The sequence below is a fragment of the Pterocles gutturalis genome, unplaced genomic scaffold (assembly GCF_000699245.1).
Source record: "Pterocles gutturalis isolate BGI_N339 unplaced genomic scaffold, ASM69924v1 scaffold13616, whole genome shotgun sequence".
Taxonomy (NCBI): domain Eukaryota; kingdom Metazoa; phylum Chordata; class Aves; order Pterocliformes; family Pteroclidae; genus Pterocles; species Pterocles gutturalis.
Genome location: NW_010097993.1, coordinates 30,074 through 48,006, shown reverse-complemented (window position 1 = coordinate 48,006; position 17,933 = coordinate 30,074). Strand labels below are relative to the sequence as shown.

Genomic DNA, 17,933 nt, shown 5'->3' with positions numbered 1-17,933 from the left:
CAGCCGGAGCAGCCGTTTGTGTGTACCACCCCTGGCCTTTGCAAATAGGCAAAAAAAACCCCAAAAAACAAAACCCAACCTATTTTCCTAAAATAAAAAAGGATGGCAAAGGAGGAAATATGATCAGCTCTGGTTTAAACTTCGGTTGGCTATATTGGGTTCTACATACAATGTATGACCCAAATAGGCTGTAAAATCTGTTTTTTCAACAGCTAAAGGCTACAGTTTGGAAAATCTCACAGTAAGATTCAAGATTGCTTTTACTTACTAGCCACACTGGCTCAGGGGTGTCTGGCTCTTTCCTTCTTCCTCTGCCCCACTGTCACCCCACAGCTCCTTGTGGGGCCGTGGGATAACCTGCACCAGTAACTCAGGCTGGTCGGAGCCCTGTGCTACCTTCGTTTCTGGAAAAACACAAACAAGCAAAAAGTCATCCCAGCTCTAATGCAAATTCTTGGCAGACAAGAAGGAGGTTCACAAAGTGAGATATTTCTGCCAGACGGTTGATGTAAGAAGGAAACTTAGTTGAAGAGAGGAAATAACTTCCAGTAGCCTTAGAAAGTAAAAGTGGCAATATAGAAAACAAATATGAAAACATAAATTTGAAATGTGAATTTAATTATTTAAAAATCAAAACAGAGCCATGAATTAATTTAAAAGGCTGCAAAATAATCTGAAAGGCACTGAGCTGAATAATAATGTGTATGTGCCTGTGGGCTGGCATCCCAGCTGCACTGCTGTTTAATCTTTTTCAGGTTTGTATAGTTTTTAGACATCAGAATGGGTGGATTTGTTTTAACCAGATTCACAGCCTTGATTAGTTTTAGTTTCAAGTTAACGTAAAACCTGAAATGAAATGCAGACTTGACCCAAACCCTTTAAAATTGCAAGCATTAATAACCTTCTCTTTGAGAAACAGAACAAATACAAAGAACAGAATTAATTGAGAATATGCTTTTAAAAATACAGGGAGGGACCTCCAACAGACTGGGCAGCAATCAGCTGTCCTGCTCTTCCACCCTTTGTAGTTTTAGAGGCGAGGCTAATAAATAGTTTGACTTCTGTTCATGAGCTTTAAGGATCATCTAGGAACTTTGTGGAAGAAAATCCTTATGCATCAGTTGTTGCCTGGGAGCAGGACTAGTGTTTGGTGTGGCACACAGCTGATTTCGTGCTGGGAGGGGGGAATTTGGGTGTTTTCTGCTACGTTCATGTTAATCCATAAAGAAGCACCGAACACATTGGTAAAGGTTCCCCCTGCTTTTGCAGGGGCTCTGCTGTTAGTGCTTTCCCCCAAGGCTGAAGGACACCGGGGCGATAGTGCTGCCCTCCTCTGTTATCCGTGCTCACAGTACATCATTCGAGAGGCAGAGCTGGCCACAGAACATGAAGACTCCAAAGTCCCGAGCGTTCCCCATGCTGGGCTGTGTGTTTCCATTGAGGGGGAGTGCCGGCACCAGCACTGGGGAGTGGGGAATGCCTCTGCCCCAGCAGTTCCAGCCACCCTGGCCTCTGCCGCGCTGCGAGAGAAACATTCACTCTCTCCGGCTTTAATCCACAAAAATGAGTTTACAGCCATGCCTGCTTTCAAATCAGGAGAATGCGGCGTAGCTGGAAGCTGGGAGGGTCTGCCCCTGTACGTACATATGCTAAAGCACATCAAGCCGAGGTTTTTCCACACGTTTGGAGGATTATTTTAGGAGGAACACAGGTGCATACACCCACTTCTTTGGAAAGAAAAAAACAGGCCATGTTATTTGACATTTTAAATAATAAAAATAAAACTTGGGGAAGCAATTGCTGTGCTGTAGATCAGCCTGGGCCTGGCACTGCTTTTCTGGGATGATGTGGGGGGTTCCTGGGAGCACCAGTGTTCAGTCCTCGCTTGGAATCCAAAACCACTAAAGGTATTTACCTGCTGCCATCTAAAACTGAAGCAGGGTTATGAATACGAAATGGGTAAGGGGATGGTGAAAAGAGCGTGATGCTACTGTTATTCACTCCCATTTGGGGGGAAAAAACCTGTAAGCTTATCTTCAGGGCTGCCAAATGCCATTCCAAGTGCTACAGAAGGAGTTTTTGTATTTCCTTATCTGCAGACTGCTGTGATCTTCCCAGATCCATTAGTACCTGAAAAGCAAATCGCAGAGAACGCCTTTATGTTGCAGAAACGGGGTGGTAGGAAGGGAGTGCTCAGCAAGAAGCTGCACATACCTCGCATACATAACACTTTGCCGTCTATCAGAAGATCCTATCCTCGTCAGATAGCAGCAAGACATTCCTGGGGGTGGAGTGAGAGTGAATTTATCTTGGGAGCGAGCAGGATTTTTGCTTTGCTAAGCTAGCTGGTTTGCTCGATTCAGGAACTTTCCATTCACCTCTGTATAAATCCCAGCAACTGTAATTAGGGCTACTTCCCTTAACTAGTTAACAGTTTTCTGCAGCTCACCTGTCCTTCTGCTGGCTCTCCTCTGTCATCCTGACTGCTTGGTTGAACCACTTCTCCAAAAATTCCTGCTTTGGAGGTATGCTTTCAGAAACCGCGACGTGGAGGGGACTGCATTCCTGTTCCCTCGGGACGGCAGCTGCGAGGTAGATGCGGTGTTATACAGAGAAGTGCTCTTTGCTTTAAAGAGATGTGAATCTGCTCTACGTGGGTTTTGGTGCCTTTGGATAGATTATTCATCGCTTCAGCATGCAGAAACCCTGGCTGAGGGGAAGGCTCTGCATTGAAATGCTGGGAAGCGCTGGTCAAGGGCATCTCTCTGCTTGCCTTTTCCTTTCCAGTTCCTCTGCTGTGAGCGTGCTGCTGCTGTGTCTGGGTGGACATAGTGGCTTCAGTCAGTTTAATTCAAAGGATTTCCTTTAACTGGCTTGATACTTCTAATTTTGTGTGCTGATTCAGAGCATCACGTAGACTGTTAACACGGATGTAAAATGCAGGTTCATAGGGATTTGTGGGCAGCTCAGCTTCATCACCTTGAAATAAGAGCTGGAAAACATCGTTTTTAAAGTAAAGATACGCATTGGTCAATGTCAAAAATCAGGTGTTAGTTCTTGTGATTGCTAGTTAGAACATGCCAAAATTACAAGCCCTCTGATAAGAACAGGTATGAGAGGAATTATTCGGACAATAATACAATAGTAACATAAAGATTTCGTTCTGTTAAATCATCACAACCCTTCTGTTCAAGATGGGGGAAAAAAAAGGGAATATAGGTTCTGATCTATAATTCCTTATAAATAGAAATGCCTGTTGGCTGAATCAGGGGAGGGAGCTGAGTAGCTGCAGCTGTGGCGTACCTCTGATAATTTGCATTCTCCCCCTCCTGCCCTTATTGCGGAATTAAATTGGTCTCTCATTAACACGGGAATGTTTGCTGTTCCACCGCCTGCTCCCTCCCCTGCGCCTACACCGCTGCTCCCTGTTGGGAGCCTCCGGAGCGGGTGCCAGCGGGGCGGGAGGGGCTGTGGGAAGGGACTTTCTTTACCTCTTACAACAGGTGCCTTTGTCAGCACACCTCCGAGGCAGCTGAGGAAGAGCCGCTCTTTGCTTTATGATCTGAACTTTTGCTACAAGATAAAAAAAACCAGCCCAGCTCAGAAGGCAGTGAAAGCGAAGAGGAAGCGGTCATTTAAAGCGCTTGGGAAAACCTGAGCAGGATTTAGCATAGCAGGTATGGTCTTTGTGTAGGTGACATGGAAAGTGATCTCGTGAGCTGGATGTTGCTTCAGGATTGGAATCGAAAGTATTTCCACCACGGGAATTAATTGGAAAAAAATTTGCAAGCCTTTGAAGAAGAATTTTTAAAATGCACTGTAGGTGCATTTCAAGGAAAAAATACCTTTCTGCCTCCTGCAAGGGTTAAGCATGATCAGAATCTGCTTTAGTCTCAGGGATTTAACCTCAAGTGCTGCATTTTTTTGTTTGCCATAAGCCTATTAGAACTCTCTCTGTTTCCTAGCAATAACATGTAATTTCCCCCACTATTTAAGTGGAGAGGTGTTGGGTCTTTAATCCTGTAGCTAGAGCTGTTGCTCAAGTTTCTTATTCAAATGCAAATAGCACCTGGTGCTATTTAGATACCCGAGTAATCTTTGATAAAGATACTCCAGGAGCACAGGAAAAAGAGAAACACAAGGTGGGTCTGACCCTGTTTATTCTGGAAAGCGAGAGCGTAACCATATGCTACCAGCAAACTGAACTGGAAATTTCTACCGGATTTGCTACATCCAGCACATACTCTTTTTTGGAGACAAATGCGTGGCTGAAATGATCTATGTTTCTTGATTTTTCATCAGGAAGAACAAAATACTTCCAGAGAAGATAAAAATGTAGTAGATGGGTCTAAACAGAAGTGTTGATTTGGTTAGGAGCCTTACCTTGCCTGAGCCTCCCTGAAATTACTTATTATTTTTTAGATTTTCATTTGTAGTTTTGAGAACATTGATTTTTAATTATTTTTTCCAAATTCTTTCCTTGCACTGTTTTTTCTCTGTGTCAGAAGTTACAGTAAAAATGAACTGGGGAGCTGGGAGCAATTTGGAAGACAGCTGTGCTATTTAGGACTCATAGACAAGAGATACCATATCACTTCTTGATTAAAAGCAAACCAGTCCCAGGTTCAGGTTAAAAACCTCCTACCGTGGAAAGTTTGAATTGCATAAATTGTTTTATTTCACTTGTGGAGGTGCGAGCTTATTCAAGGAAGAGCTTCCAGCCTTCATGGTGTTTTGCATGGCAGTTTTACCCTCTGTTACACCTGGCAACTGGAGGACTCTCTTTGGAGGGCTGTGACTCGATGCCATCATCTTCCTGCTAAAATCAAAGTATCTACTTGGCACAAAATGCAATTCACATCTGTGCAAAAGCAAAAGTCAGTGTTTTTCAAGATTTTAAAGGAGAGATTTAGAAATTTCTGGAAAGTTCCAAGGAATGTCTGAAAGAAATCATCGTTACACCTGTCCCTCTGAATTTACAAATAAGCCAGAAGGAGCAGCTCAGTGGAAAGAGAGACTCTGAGAACAGGAATATCAGCTTTCGTGGGAGAAAACTGGATATAAAGAGTAAACAATTGCTACAAAGTTCAAGAAGAACAGAAGTGATTCCAGTCCTGCTGTCAAGCGCTGACGGATCTTTTCTTGCTTAATACTAATCTGGTTTGGCTGCTGCTTTTTCATCTTCAGCCTAATGCCGGAATTAAAACAGGTTCCTTGGCTTTCACCAAACTTCAGCAAATACCTTTTGCAAGTTGGCTGTTGGGAGCGTGAGCAGGTGTTTCATATGTGCTTCCAGTGATAATAAAAAGCACCCTGGAGAGGAAAACCCACAGAGGAGCTGATTTGCTGGGTCATATTTTCTCTGGTGACACTCCTTCCTCGTTAGCTTCTTCAGGTGGGTGTGAACAACTGCCACGGAACTGAGCCAAGGTTCAGCCTTGGTCTGCAAACCTGCTCCAGCCGCTAACGGCAGCTTGCCGGCAAAATGATGGAAGAAATCTCCATAACGGTGGCTTACGATGCCCATGTCTTTAGCCAGCTGTACGATGAAGACTTTCTGGCCAATCTGGTGGCAGTCAGCAAACCCAAATCTGTGGTAGGTGTTGCTCTTGCTCCTTTGGCAATAGTGGTTAAGGTTGGAGTTAAGACCTTCTGCTGAAAGCTATCTATTAGTTTCTCTTTTTATTACTTTTTCAGAAATTTGCCTTTGTGCATTAACAAAATTAACATAACAATTTATTTCAGAAGAGATAGGACTATGAAAATAATATCTTTCTGGGTTATTAAGTTTAGAAGATGGTTATTTGCTCAGTAGGATAATAGTTAAAATAATGTTGTTGAAATAATATTGACATAATTGAAATAGTAATTAAACTGGAAAATGACACTAAATGATGTAAACACTTTGTTGTTTAGCATGTCAGTGAAACCTTCAGTCCAGATGCTCAGTGTGCACCCAGGGTCTGGCATCACTGAGTCTAAGAGAATCTGTCCTGTGTACGGAAACAATGATGTAGCTTTTTACATGCTCTTTGGAAATCAACACAATTATCCATAAAACCTTTTTAGTTAAACTACTACTTCCTTTTCTCATAAATAGTGTATATATTTATGTAAATGAGATGTATAGTGTGGTCATCTTCCTCCCTCATGGAGATGCCAGCACTTGTAGGGCGCTGTATTCAAGTCTAGTTTTGACACTGAAGTTGTGTGTCAAAATTCATCTTTGGTTTCAAATTCTACAAATGGCCCCATGTTGAGTCAGTCCACCTCGAATCAGTCAAAAGAAGTTTTTGAAAATAAAAATAAATGTATAGCTGTTGAGCTTAACTTAAAAAGCAGATGCTGTTAAAATTTCAGTTGAAATGCAAATCAGGGTAATTATTGAGGAATCCAGCTAAGGGTTTGTGTTTGCAGGTTTTGGTCTGTGTATGTGTTTGTATCCAGGTAGTTCACTGGGCTGTGACAAAGGAGTTCTGTGTGTTCTCAGAAGAGGAAGAATTAGCTTCACTGTTATCTTGTGTAAAATCTCTCTAAGCCTATCTCCTGCTTGGGTTTTTCTGCCTGTCCGTGCTCAGGAAATGTTGTGTGCGTGAACTCTTCTCCTGCATCTCCTACAGACCTCTGGATCTAAACCAGAGTTCTGCCCAATCCCTTTTATTCCTTTATTCCGATGCCTTTTTCTGTCTCTGGCCTCCTCTAGGGTGGAATTTACCATGTCTATTACAATAGTTAGCTAATAAATATGGAAATCTAGCAGAGACCAAGCTGTGTACTTCAGTATGACCTGGTTGGAGACTGGGCTCCAAGTAGGCTTTAACTTAACCAGCACCTTAAGAGCTGGATACTTTTTCCATGTTGAATATTTTTAAATATGTGGTATGCCTTAATTCATTGTCCAACCACACTTTCCTCTTCTCTGCCTTAGCTGATTGCGGTGGCAGCATTTATCATATTGACGGAAACCCAGTGTAGTCTCTCATCTTCAGACAGGTTGCCGTAGGATTAACAGGAGCCGGGTGCCCACGGAGAAGGTGGCAGAGAACTCCTTGAGGAGTTTCTCCGAGCAAATGATGCCGTGGGGTTTCCTGCGTGCCTCCTGTCCTGAGCTGCTTGCGTGCTCTAGAGCCAGTACTGCAGTTGTTTAAATTAAAATCATTGTGGTAAGAAAACATTTCATGGGTGGCTTTACCCTATAATTTAAATCTTTGCGAAGTGCTGCTGAAACGGGCTCAGTGACAGCCTCTGAAGTCCTGTATGGCTTTGGAGCAACAGGAACGGACGGTGCGTTATGTGCGTCTGGATTCCTCCAGATCAGCTGCGCGTGGCCGGAGGAGACAGTAACTGGTGTCAAGAGCACCACGTGGCAGCGCCAGCTGGTTTGTGCCACTCTGGAAATAAAGTGAAATAACATTTAAAAAAAAAAAAATCTCTATGAAGTAATTACTTATCTCCTAGTAAACAGAGGTACTTACGTGGAACAACTGTGGGAGGAAATGTGTCGTTATTACTGTTATTTATAAGACCTGAATGATTGACTTTAGTGTAAGTATGTATTCTTATCAACTCTTTTTTTTTCCTAAATCAGAGATTATTAACATGTTTCAGTGCACTATGTACTAGTAAATAAGAAATGTGGGGGTTTTGCATAGGAAATACTGAACTACTCTCTTCAGGGGTTTTGAAGTGCATTAACTAAGCAAATCATGGTGCAAACAACCTGAGGAGGTTTAAGATGAAGCTCGACTGGATTATGATGGGATTAGTGCGTGGGAGCCTGCACTGCTAAGGGATGGGACCTGATGACTCAAAGTTTCTTTCGGTTCTCTGCTGCTGTGTTTAATCATGGGACAGGCTGCCAATTGGGAGATCAGTTGGGGCATATCCTGTTGACTCTGCTCTGGTCATTTTACCAGATTACACAAAGGTTACAGAAAGTAAGATTTTTGCAGAAAAAAAATTGTGGAGTTTTAGTTTATTTTGAGAGTTTCTGTTAAGAGCACAGGTAGTTTTGCAACCTGGGATTTCATGTTTGTTTGTAAAATCCAGGTTTAGTTTATTTTTAAAGGAGTTTCTAGTATGTTCTTCTGGTTACAGTCAAAAGTTTAAAGAAAATGTTCTTTAAAGGCTTTTATCCTGTTCCACAGTTTGGATGCCAGGATGGCTTTGTTGTACTTCCAGAAATCTTGCAACTAGTAACTCATTATAGTTCATGAGGGTTGTGCAATAGGTCAGGGCACACAGGAGTCTCTCCTGCACAGAGGAGAGAGCCGCTGGTTAGACGGGAAGTGGCAAAGGGTTGATACCGAACCCAAATACCCGGCCTGGATAATGTGGGTTGCTTATGCTTAAGGCCAGTCCTTTGTAACCTTGTGACATGTCCAGTGCCACACACGTAATAAAGTTGGTGAGAAAAAATGGAATTCTCTGCTGTTTTGTTTCCCCGGTCCCATCAATTCTAGTCATATTTTTTGATGGAAAATGTGAATTTTTCGGTGGAAAGCGTTAGCAGTGTCTTTTGTAGCATTCCTTTGATGCACATAAATACCAGACAATTAAACTGGATGTAGATGACCTAAGGTAAGGGTTTGTTAAATATGCTCCACAGCAACACTGTATGATAGCAGTCCTCCAACATATATTTTAATAAAATTAGTCATGTTGCAGCGTGACCGTGACACATGGTTGTTTTGCTGTGTGGTCTTGCTTTCAAGATTTCAAGTTATTCTGAAGCTACTTTGCACAGACACAGAAAGCAGCATATAAAAATGAACTGCTGTGTAGTTTGTGCTTTACTCTAGGCAATTTCAATTCTCAATTTATCTGCAGAAAACTTGGGCCCAAGGGGTTATAAAAATGGTATACTAAGTGGTATAATCCTCTTAATCCAGAGCTGAAGGACATTCTTCTGGAAAGCTTCATTGTGTTTTCATTTGCCTGCCTGCCTTGTTGTGTTTAGCTCCCCGTTCAGGGGAATTATCAGCCATTTCATGGAAGTAATTTGTGGTTACACGCCAGGAGACTCTGCCATAATGATTTCTAGGCTCTCAAATTCCCATTGAAGCCAGACTGAGGAGGTTCAAAGAAGGTGGGTGATCTGCAAAGTGGGTGGAAAATTGGGTGGTCTGGCAGGAGCACAGAGAGCAGTGGTCGGTGGGCTGAAGTCTAACTGGCAGCTGGGTAAACATTGTTTTTTGGGGTTGATAGCGGGGCTGATACTATTTAGAATTTTTGGACCTAGACACCAGAAGAGGATGCTCTCTGTTTTTCAGATGGCAAAAACTTTATTTTCAAGTGGCAAAAACTGAAGGGGTAAGTGGTGGATACGTGGAAAGGCAGGTCTGAGAGGAACATCCTGAGGTTCAGGAAAGGCAAATGCAACACCCTGCGTTCCTCCCTGGGTAGGAGTCACTCCATTGTCTGTGCAGGTTGGGGACCAAATGTCTGGAGAGCATCAGGGTGCTGGAAGTCATGGGGGATGACAGCTTCACACGAGCGAGGAGTGTGCCCCAGCAGTGAGGAAGGCTAGCCGTGCACAAGGCGGTGTTACCAAGAGCACAGCCAGCACGTCGGGTGAGATGGTTATCCCCTTCCACCCGGCAGTTGTGAGGCTGCAGCCCACACCCCGAATCCGGTTTTGAGCCCCCTTGGAGAAAAGGGATATTCCCAACCTAGAGAGAGCCCAGTGGAGAGACACTGGGAAGGCAGGGGGCCAGCCACCCAGGAGAGGGGTGAGAGGGTTGGGGCAGCTTAGCCTGGAGAAGAGAAAGTTCAGGAGGGTGGTGAGGCAGTGGCCCAGGTTGCCCAGAGAAGCTGTGGATGCCCCATCCCTGGAGGGGTTCAAGGCCAGGCTGGATGAGGCTTTGAGCAACCTGGGACAGTGGGAGGTGTCCCTGCCCGTGCAACTGGATGGTCTTTAAGGTCCCGTGCAGCCCAAACCATTCTCTGATTAAATGACAGCCTCCTGTCACCTAAAAGAAGGTCCTAGAGAGGATGGAGCCAAACTTGGATTCTCAGAGGCACGCAGTGACAAAGCAAGAGGAACAGTTGTGATTTGCAGCAAATTCTGTCTCAGTGTAAAGGAAAGCACTTCTGCCCAGGGGGGCCCTGGCATCTCCGTCCTTGGAGACTTGCATGAGCAGCTCACTCTGAAGTTATCCCCACCTGAGCAGAAGATTGGTCTATATGCTTCTGCAGAGACCTTCTGATCTAAATTTTTCTGTGTCTCTAATTTGGCCTCGTGGAGTCTTGCAGTGAGGAGGAGCTGGCAGCAGTTGAGCTTTGGAAGCCCATCTTTCCCTGGGTGGCTGTTGCTACTGTCAAAGGAGGAATAAAGGAGTTTGGGTGGCCGCTTTTGTGAGAATTGGCTCTTCCCAGTAGATTTAATCCTCGTCTGTGCCCTTCCCTTCCCAGCAGAAGGAGGGATCCTGCTCTTGGGATGTCTGTAGGAGCTGTCTCACCCCCAGCCCTTCTTCCTCTGTGGGGCAGGAGCAGCCAGATTTTGCCCCAATATTCTCACCTTGTCTTTGGAGCAGCAAAAATTCTTATATGCATGTATAATAAAATAGCAAATTTTATTTGTTAAATGGGTGGTGCAGAAAAAAGCTCTAATAGCTTTTGTCTTTCCCTTCCTGTGACTGCTGAAGTCCCTCGCCTTTTGTGATGTCAGGATGCAGCTGCTCTTTCTTTAACTCTTTCATATTTAAAAAATTTTGTGTGTTCTACTCACACCTGTCATCCTTCCAGCTTTTCTGCAATTTCTTTTACCAGTACAAGTCTTCAGTCTCCCCAAAAAATCAATTGAGCTATGTTTATGGAATAATAAAAATAACATGAAATATCACCTGAATTTTTGTTTATAGAAATTCTACATTTTTTTTCTGCTTTAAGGAGTCAGCCCCACAGTGTTATCTTCCCCTGAAACTCATCAAGATTTGAAATTGGTGAAGGAAGCTGCTCATTTGAAGCTAATTCTATGGATTGTCGTATCAGACTGCAGTTTGCTTACTAACTTATTTTAGATTTGAGAATGTAACTGATGTATATGAATATTAATTTGGCTGCAATTTTTTCTCAGTAAGATGTGGTTGACGCCTTTGGATGTTAAAACTAAACACATCAAAATGAAATCCCTTCCTTCCTTGGATTTCCCCTGCTTTAAAGTCTTGGAGTTTGGGATATTTCGGAAAGCTGGCACAGCTTCTGCAGCGACAGTGTGAAACCCCCGTACGTCTGCTGTTGTACACAAGTCCCTGTAGGCCAGAGAGGCGGTAATTTCCCCACAATGGGTAAACTCCTCGTCCCTCCTGCTCCTAAAACCCAGACTTGATCATGGAGCAGACGCTTGTCTGATAAAACTTGCAGAGTGCTTGTTTAACATATGCAAATCTAGCCTAAAATGTGGAACTCATAAATGGTGAAGAAGCCTGTGTTTTATATTACGGTAGTGTGTAGCTGGCCTGTCATTTTGTTCTTGTTCATGCTTATTTGACCTTCATCACTCATTTGTTATTAAATATGAAAATTAATAATTTGTATTAAAGTACCTTGGGCTGTTTATTGTTGTATTGCATCCCATTTGTTTCCTGCTGTCCTAAACCTCCAACGTGCAGCACGTTTTTGCTGCAGCATATGATTAAGGCGGAGTAGAAACTCTCCAAGGCGAAGCCGTAGCCTTTGGTATCATGGCAGGAGACAGTTGTGGCATTTGGCAGGTGGGAGGGCACCAGAGGCAGCTCCCCACCGCACAGGAAGCCGTCAGCTGCTGCTGGCTTGCGCCCAGCCCTGGTTTTTGGTATTGCATCAGCGCACACCGGTCTGACGGATTTCCTGTTTCTGGTAAACGCTCTGTGGGGCAATCTGTGCCTGACAGCGTAGCCGGTGGTTGGCATCAAGGTTCAGCTGCATGGAAATAGGAGAGGTGGTTTGTCCTGCCCACTGATTCATGCAGTTTGGGCTAGGCAGATCTTCATCTTTTCATCAACTAGGTTTCATCTCTCTCATCCAGCTTCATTCCAATAGCATTTTTTGAAAATTAAAAACTCTATTAAATGCTCTTCCGGAAAAGCATCCAGCTCTCAGCTGAGTGTAGCAGGAGGTGGGAAAGGTATCATTTTCCATGGTAATCTGTTAATCTCTCACTTTTCAAAATATGTTTCTAACTTCTTATTTAGATTCATTCGGGTTTCAGCTTCCCATCTTGGTTCTGGCGTGCATTTTTGTGCCAGAGTACAGCATTCTGTACCGTTACTGATTCTGTCCCTGTCAAGGTACTTAGCTGTGACCAGTGCTGCTTTCTGTGCTCTCTTGAACAAATTGTGGAGCTTGAGCTCTGAAACCCCCTGCTGCGAGGCACTTGCACCCTGCACAGAACAGGTCAGTGCCTCTGCTCTACATCCTTCTCTTTTTCTTTTTTTTTTTCCCCCCCAATGACAATTCCCACAACTAGATCCGGTATTCCAGTATGGGTCTCAGTGACGATCCAGGGTTAAAGCTTCCCTGGTCATCTGTTCTTTTTCCTCTCCTTGTGCATCCCAGGGCTCCCATTAGCCTTTTTGCTGCAGCCTGACTGACAGCAGTTACATTTTTCTGGCTGCAAAGGTGGTCTGTTGGATCCTGCCCTTCTCCCTACCCCAGTGTTTGTTCTCAGCCCGCGCCCCAGTGTACGGCCTCCTGAGCAGTGCCAATGCACTGACTTGTGGGGTGGTTTTGCATGGTACAGATAAAATAAAAAAAAATAATAAAAAATTTACATTAGTATTTAAGGATTATTTTGGTCAGGTTGCCATCAAGCAGTGAGGTGGGAGAGAGAGGACTGTGGAGGAAGAGCTGGGTCTTGTCCAGCCTGTGGCAGGCTGCTTTCACAGCATGTGCCTCCTGTTCCCCCATCCTCTGTTCTTCCCAGAGAGCAGAAAAGTTTCCAAAGTTTTGGAAAAGTCCAAATGGTGCTTTCTTGGGAATTATGCCATCTCTTCATGGCATTCAGTCCCAGCTAGAGGTCTGCTCCTCCGTGCTGTAGTTAAGCCCTGCGTACGTTTGGTCCGGAGTTGGCACAGCAGTGTGTTTCACTTGACTAAACTATTTTCAGGAATTCAAATACATATGTGCAATTTTCTGGTCCTCCTTCTTGTTCTTTATTATTCTTTCTATCCATGTATCATCTGCAGATTTTTTATTAATGGAACTGTATTTTTCACTTCCAGGACACTGATGTAATGTTTGATAGTGCTGGATCTTTTATGAGTCCCAGAAGATACCCTTTAGGATGTTGTTAACCCAAAATGAAAAATGTCATTGAATAATGATTCCCTTTGACAATGGCTTTTTGACCCATTTTTACGAAGCTTTTTAATTAATGCTTTATGGTTATTGGATATTCTTCTGGGGGTTTGGGTTTTTTTTTCAAAATAAATCTATCATGTAGTAGTGAATCTAGTGCTAGAGAAGAGTGTTAGAACTGTGAAGTTACTTGTATCAATCAAACCTGTAGATAAAGTATAAAATGGAGCCTACAGTTCATCAGGTAGTGTTGGTGTGGAACCAGTTACATTCCTATGGTAGTCATCAGCTGGACCTTTACCAGCTCTGCAGCATGTTTGTGTGGCTTCTGGGTTTCGGCTAACCAACAAAAGTCGTCCAGGTGGTTTGATTTGTGGTTCGGGATTTGCTTCTAGTCCAAGTGAATGTCTGCTGTGTTCAAGGATTTACTAAAATAGTGGACTGGAGATCTCCTCTGCTAGTTCTGTCAGTACTTCTGCTCTGCATAAAAACCTGCAGCCTGGTTTCCAGCAGAGCTGAGCTGTTTTCTGGACAATTCTGACTCATCCGAATCATAATTATTTTCAAGGTCTAATTATTCATGCATATGAACAACACATAGGAATCCTCTTGTTTTCAGTATGCTCTAGAATCAAGTCCAGCCTAACGAAACTCAGGAAAGAATGTAAACTTTTTTCTTCTGCATTTAGTTTTAGTTATTGTTTGATTTGTTCCTAACAAATTACCTATATTATTTTCTGTTTATTTTCTTTTTTCTTCATGTTTGAGTGCACTTCCTCTTGTTGCCCTTTTATTGTCATTGGATCAAGACAGAATTACTTAAGCAATGTCTCAAATAGACATGTTATAAATAAGAACAGAATCTTTGTGATTAAACATTCAGAAGTGGGGCATTTCAGTATTTTGAAGCTTCCTCATTTTCTGCTTAAAAAGAATTCCAGATAAATTGTCACAAGTTTTTCTGGGTGCTCGAGAAACTCTGCTTCTGTTTCTGTTGTTTTTAAAAGCTCATTTGGAAGAAGAAATTAGTTTCTAGACATTATTGGTTCATTAGGTCTTTAATTTTAATGACCTTGAACGAATTGGGTATCAGTGTGAACCTTTGCAACTAAAGAAGAGAAGGTGATGAGTTACTTTGTGAGGCCATATTTCAACATTTAAATGCAGAAATGGTTAAATTAGAATAAAGCAGCATTTAACTTCTTTCTTTCCCCACAGGTGATGTAGGTCAGGTGAGATTGATACAGCCACTTCAAATCTGTTAGACTCAGTAGTTATTGTGTTAAGATGAGAAAGTGAAGTGGGCCGAATGAAAGATTTGAAGCTCCTGAATTCTAAGCCTTCTGCTTTCTTACCTCACCTCTCTTGTAGTTTGCCATGAATATAATACATTACACCTCAGTAAACCTGCATACAAACCCATAAGCTTTGTGTGTAATCGTAGTGTCCTGGTTTGGGCTGGGACAGAGTTAACTCTCTTCCCAGCAGCTGGTGGGAGGCTGTGTTTGGGTTTGTGCTGAGGAGAAGCTGATCACACACTGATGGGCAGAGCTGCTCCAGGACAGTCAAGGACTTTCCAGCTTCTCTGCTGTGCCCGTGTCTGCAGGGGCAGGAGAAGCTGGCAGGGAGCACAACCCCAGTTACTACCCTAGGATTCGACCTTAAGTTTAGGATTGAGACCCAAATTGGCCAATGGTCTATTCCATGTCATGCCTACCATGACCAGTATAGACGTGAGGCTCTGTCCGAAAGTCCTCCCCTCTCTCTCTGGGTTGTCCCTCTCTCAGGGTCATCTCACTCTCTTGGTTGCCTCTTGGTCTCTGGGACACTCAGTCTCTTACTTCCTTTCTGGGATTGCGGTTTCGGGACTCTCCCTGCTCCAGGATCATTAGCCAGGAATGGGCTGAGCCTTGGTCATTGGGTGGTGAGCAGTGTCACTGTGTGTCACTCATTTGTGTATAGTACTATTATTATCATTATTATTTCCAATTTTATTGTAGTTTAGTTATTAAATTGTTCTTATCTCAACCCACGAATCTCTTTTCCCTTCACCCCTTTAATTTTCTTCCCCATCCCTGGGAGCGGGGCGGGTGAGCAAGTGGCTGTTGTGGTGTTTGGCTGCCAGCCAGGGTCAAACCATAACATATGGCAAATGCAAAGTACGTGTATTTATTGGTGTTCTGTCAGTGTCATGATCAGTATGTTCATCAGCTTTGAAAGGAGTGCTAAAACTAGATGAAAAGGCAGATAATCTTTTTATAGAAGCCTAATTTCTTAATTACTAGAAGATGGACTAGCAAGTTTGTGTAGGTGATTGTGTTAGTTAAAAATACTCTTGTCTTCACTGTCTACAACTATTTTCATTCTTTTTGAACCCAAGTCTCAGAAGAATTTGGCATAAAGACAGTGCAGAGGTTGGAAAATGTATTTCAGTATTTTTTATGTTTTTCAGTTTGTGCCTTCATGCACCATTCAATACACACATATTTTCTTTATGGCTTCCTTCTACCTGTGTCAACATGAACTCACAAAAAAAAAAAAGCCGCGATGTTGACTGGAGTGCTGGTTACGCTGGTCGCTGATGTTTGAAAGCTCTCGGCTTGGCTTTTGTGCTAGGAAAAATCCAGATGGTTTGATAGCTATGCCACGACAAAGCTCAGTGTGTGCACAAAGCGGTGTACTTTTCCTACAAGGTATAGTCACCAAAGTAATCCCAAGTTCTGGTCCTGTGGTATAAGTAAGGTATTGTATTTGTTTGTCCTTTACCTTGGAGATCACAGAAGCTAAGTGTGCAGGGAAGAACAAGCACACAGAGATTGTCCACACTCGGGTTGAACTTCCATAGCAGGTCAGGCAGCAGTGGAACAGGAGAACAGGAACCCAGTTATCCCAAAACCGGGGGTCTCATTCTTTCCCTGGCAAGAGGAAAAGGAAATGGAATAGACAGACTTGGGACAGAGAGTTCAGGGGGGAAAACAAAACAAAACCAAAACAACAAAACATTGCTGCTTTTCTGCTGCCACTGGTACCGGAGGGTGTAAGTGGTGGGAGGCAGATGTTGCTGCTAATATTAACTGGCCTCCTTTTCCCCAAAAGGTGGGTGTTTTCCCTCTGTAGGGGCTTTGTCTTGCAGAGCTCTCAGCAGCAGCAGCAGCAGCTTGGCTCCCTGGCTGAGGTTGGCAGCGTGGCCACATTTCATTTTCCGCCTTCAGCCCCTCCTGCCGGATGCGAACTTCTTGCCTTTGTCGGTGCTTAAGATGCTCATGGGATTTTCCCTGCTGGGTGATAAAGTGGGTGGACTTGAGTTCGTGGGTAACTGATTATCCTGACAGGTCTCAGCTGGATGTACTGGATGAGTGCAGGTCTCTGCACGGCAAACTCAGCCGCAGTGCTGGCGGTGGTGGTGGAACCATGGGAAGGTTTGGCAGAAGGTTTTGAAAGCCAAAAGGCAGCCTTGTGTACGCAGGTTTTGGAATCAGCACGCCTGCTCTGTGTCTCTTAGGGCTGAGGTGCGGTGCTGCTGTGGTTCCTGTCCTGGGGATGCTCTCCAGGAGCTGCTTACACCGATGACACATTCATGGCTGCCTCCCAGCCTGCCCTTCCTCCAGTTCCCTCCCAGCTCTGTGCCAAACCCTTCTGCAGGTTCCATGGAGGCTGAAAGGTGTGAATATCGCAAAACCTAGAGCCTCATTAAAGGTGCTTCTTAAGGCATCTTCTCGGCAGATGAAGGATTACAGAGGTAACAGAGCAGGGCAAGGATTAGCTGTTGCACTAAAATGCCGTACGGTGCTTCAGTGAGCGCTCCTGGTCCCTCGGAGGTTGGACACTGTCCCACTTGTATTTTCAAATGCTGATCATTTGACATGTGGTTTTAAATAATTCATTCTTTTATTTTAGGGTTTTAGCAGTAGTATTTATGGAGCTGGGCGAGCAGAAAAAAAGGCAAGGCTTTTGAGAAGATGTGGTAAAAGTAATGATAGTTGCTAGAATATAGATAAAAATGTTTGATATAACAGAAGGGATTGTGGATGTGAGCGTATAATGGTTCAGCGTTAATGTATAAAAGGTATGTATTTTCTGCTAGTGGGGTAAAGCACTAAAAGTAATTGTTATTAGTAATTTGTGGGTTTGAAATATTTCTAAAAGTAATGAGAGGTGTTTTAGCATCCAGGACCTCACCACACATCAGAGGAGCTTGACTGGGATCTTAAACAGACTTGCAAATTCAAAGTGTGACAGCATTACAATCGATACCACGAGAAAGAATGGATCTAGAATAATATTAACACAGAACATGTGTTCAGAGAATGCTGCAGGGCTCTTTACTGATGAATAGCGCTTACCTGAGCATATGGTTCAGAGCTGGGACCGCCCATCCTCCATCTCAGGAAGCAGAATTTTGTTTAATGTCACCCTTGTGCTGGGCACGGAGTGTGACAGGAGACAAGGCGTGGGATGATAACTCAGCAGCGGCAGACTATGGTTTTAGAGACAGCCGGTGTCACCAGTCTTGTGGCAGGTTTCAGAGGAAGTATTCAGCTGGGGGTTTATTAGCTGAAAGCTGTGGACTCTGTGGAGTAAATGTGTTCAACGGGACAGGTTTTACAGCCTTGATACAACCAATATTTTGCACCTGGGTACTGCTCAGCTGTTAG

The 17,933-nt window shown here is 43.6% G+C and overlaps 1 protein-coding gene across 1 annotated transcript in view; it reads left to right on the top strand.

Annotated features, from left to right (window-relative positions):
* The first annotated feature begins 5,485 nt into the window (after positions 1-5,485).
* The window catches only part of LOC104471878 (rab GTPase-activating protein 1-like), a 34,544-nt gene continuing 22,096 nt past the window's right edge, over positions 5,486-17,933 (top strand). Inside the window, exon 1 of the mRNA XM_010087377.1 lies at positions 5,486-5,596. Within this exon, the coding sequence (XP_010085679.1) occupies positions 5,486-5,596 (111 nt within the window). The remainder of the gene's footprint in view (positions 5,597-17,933) is intronic.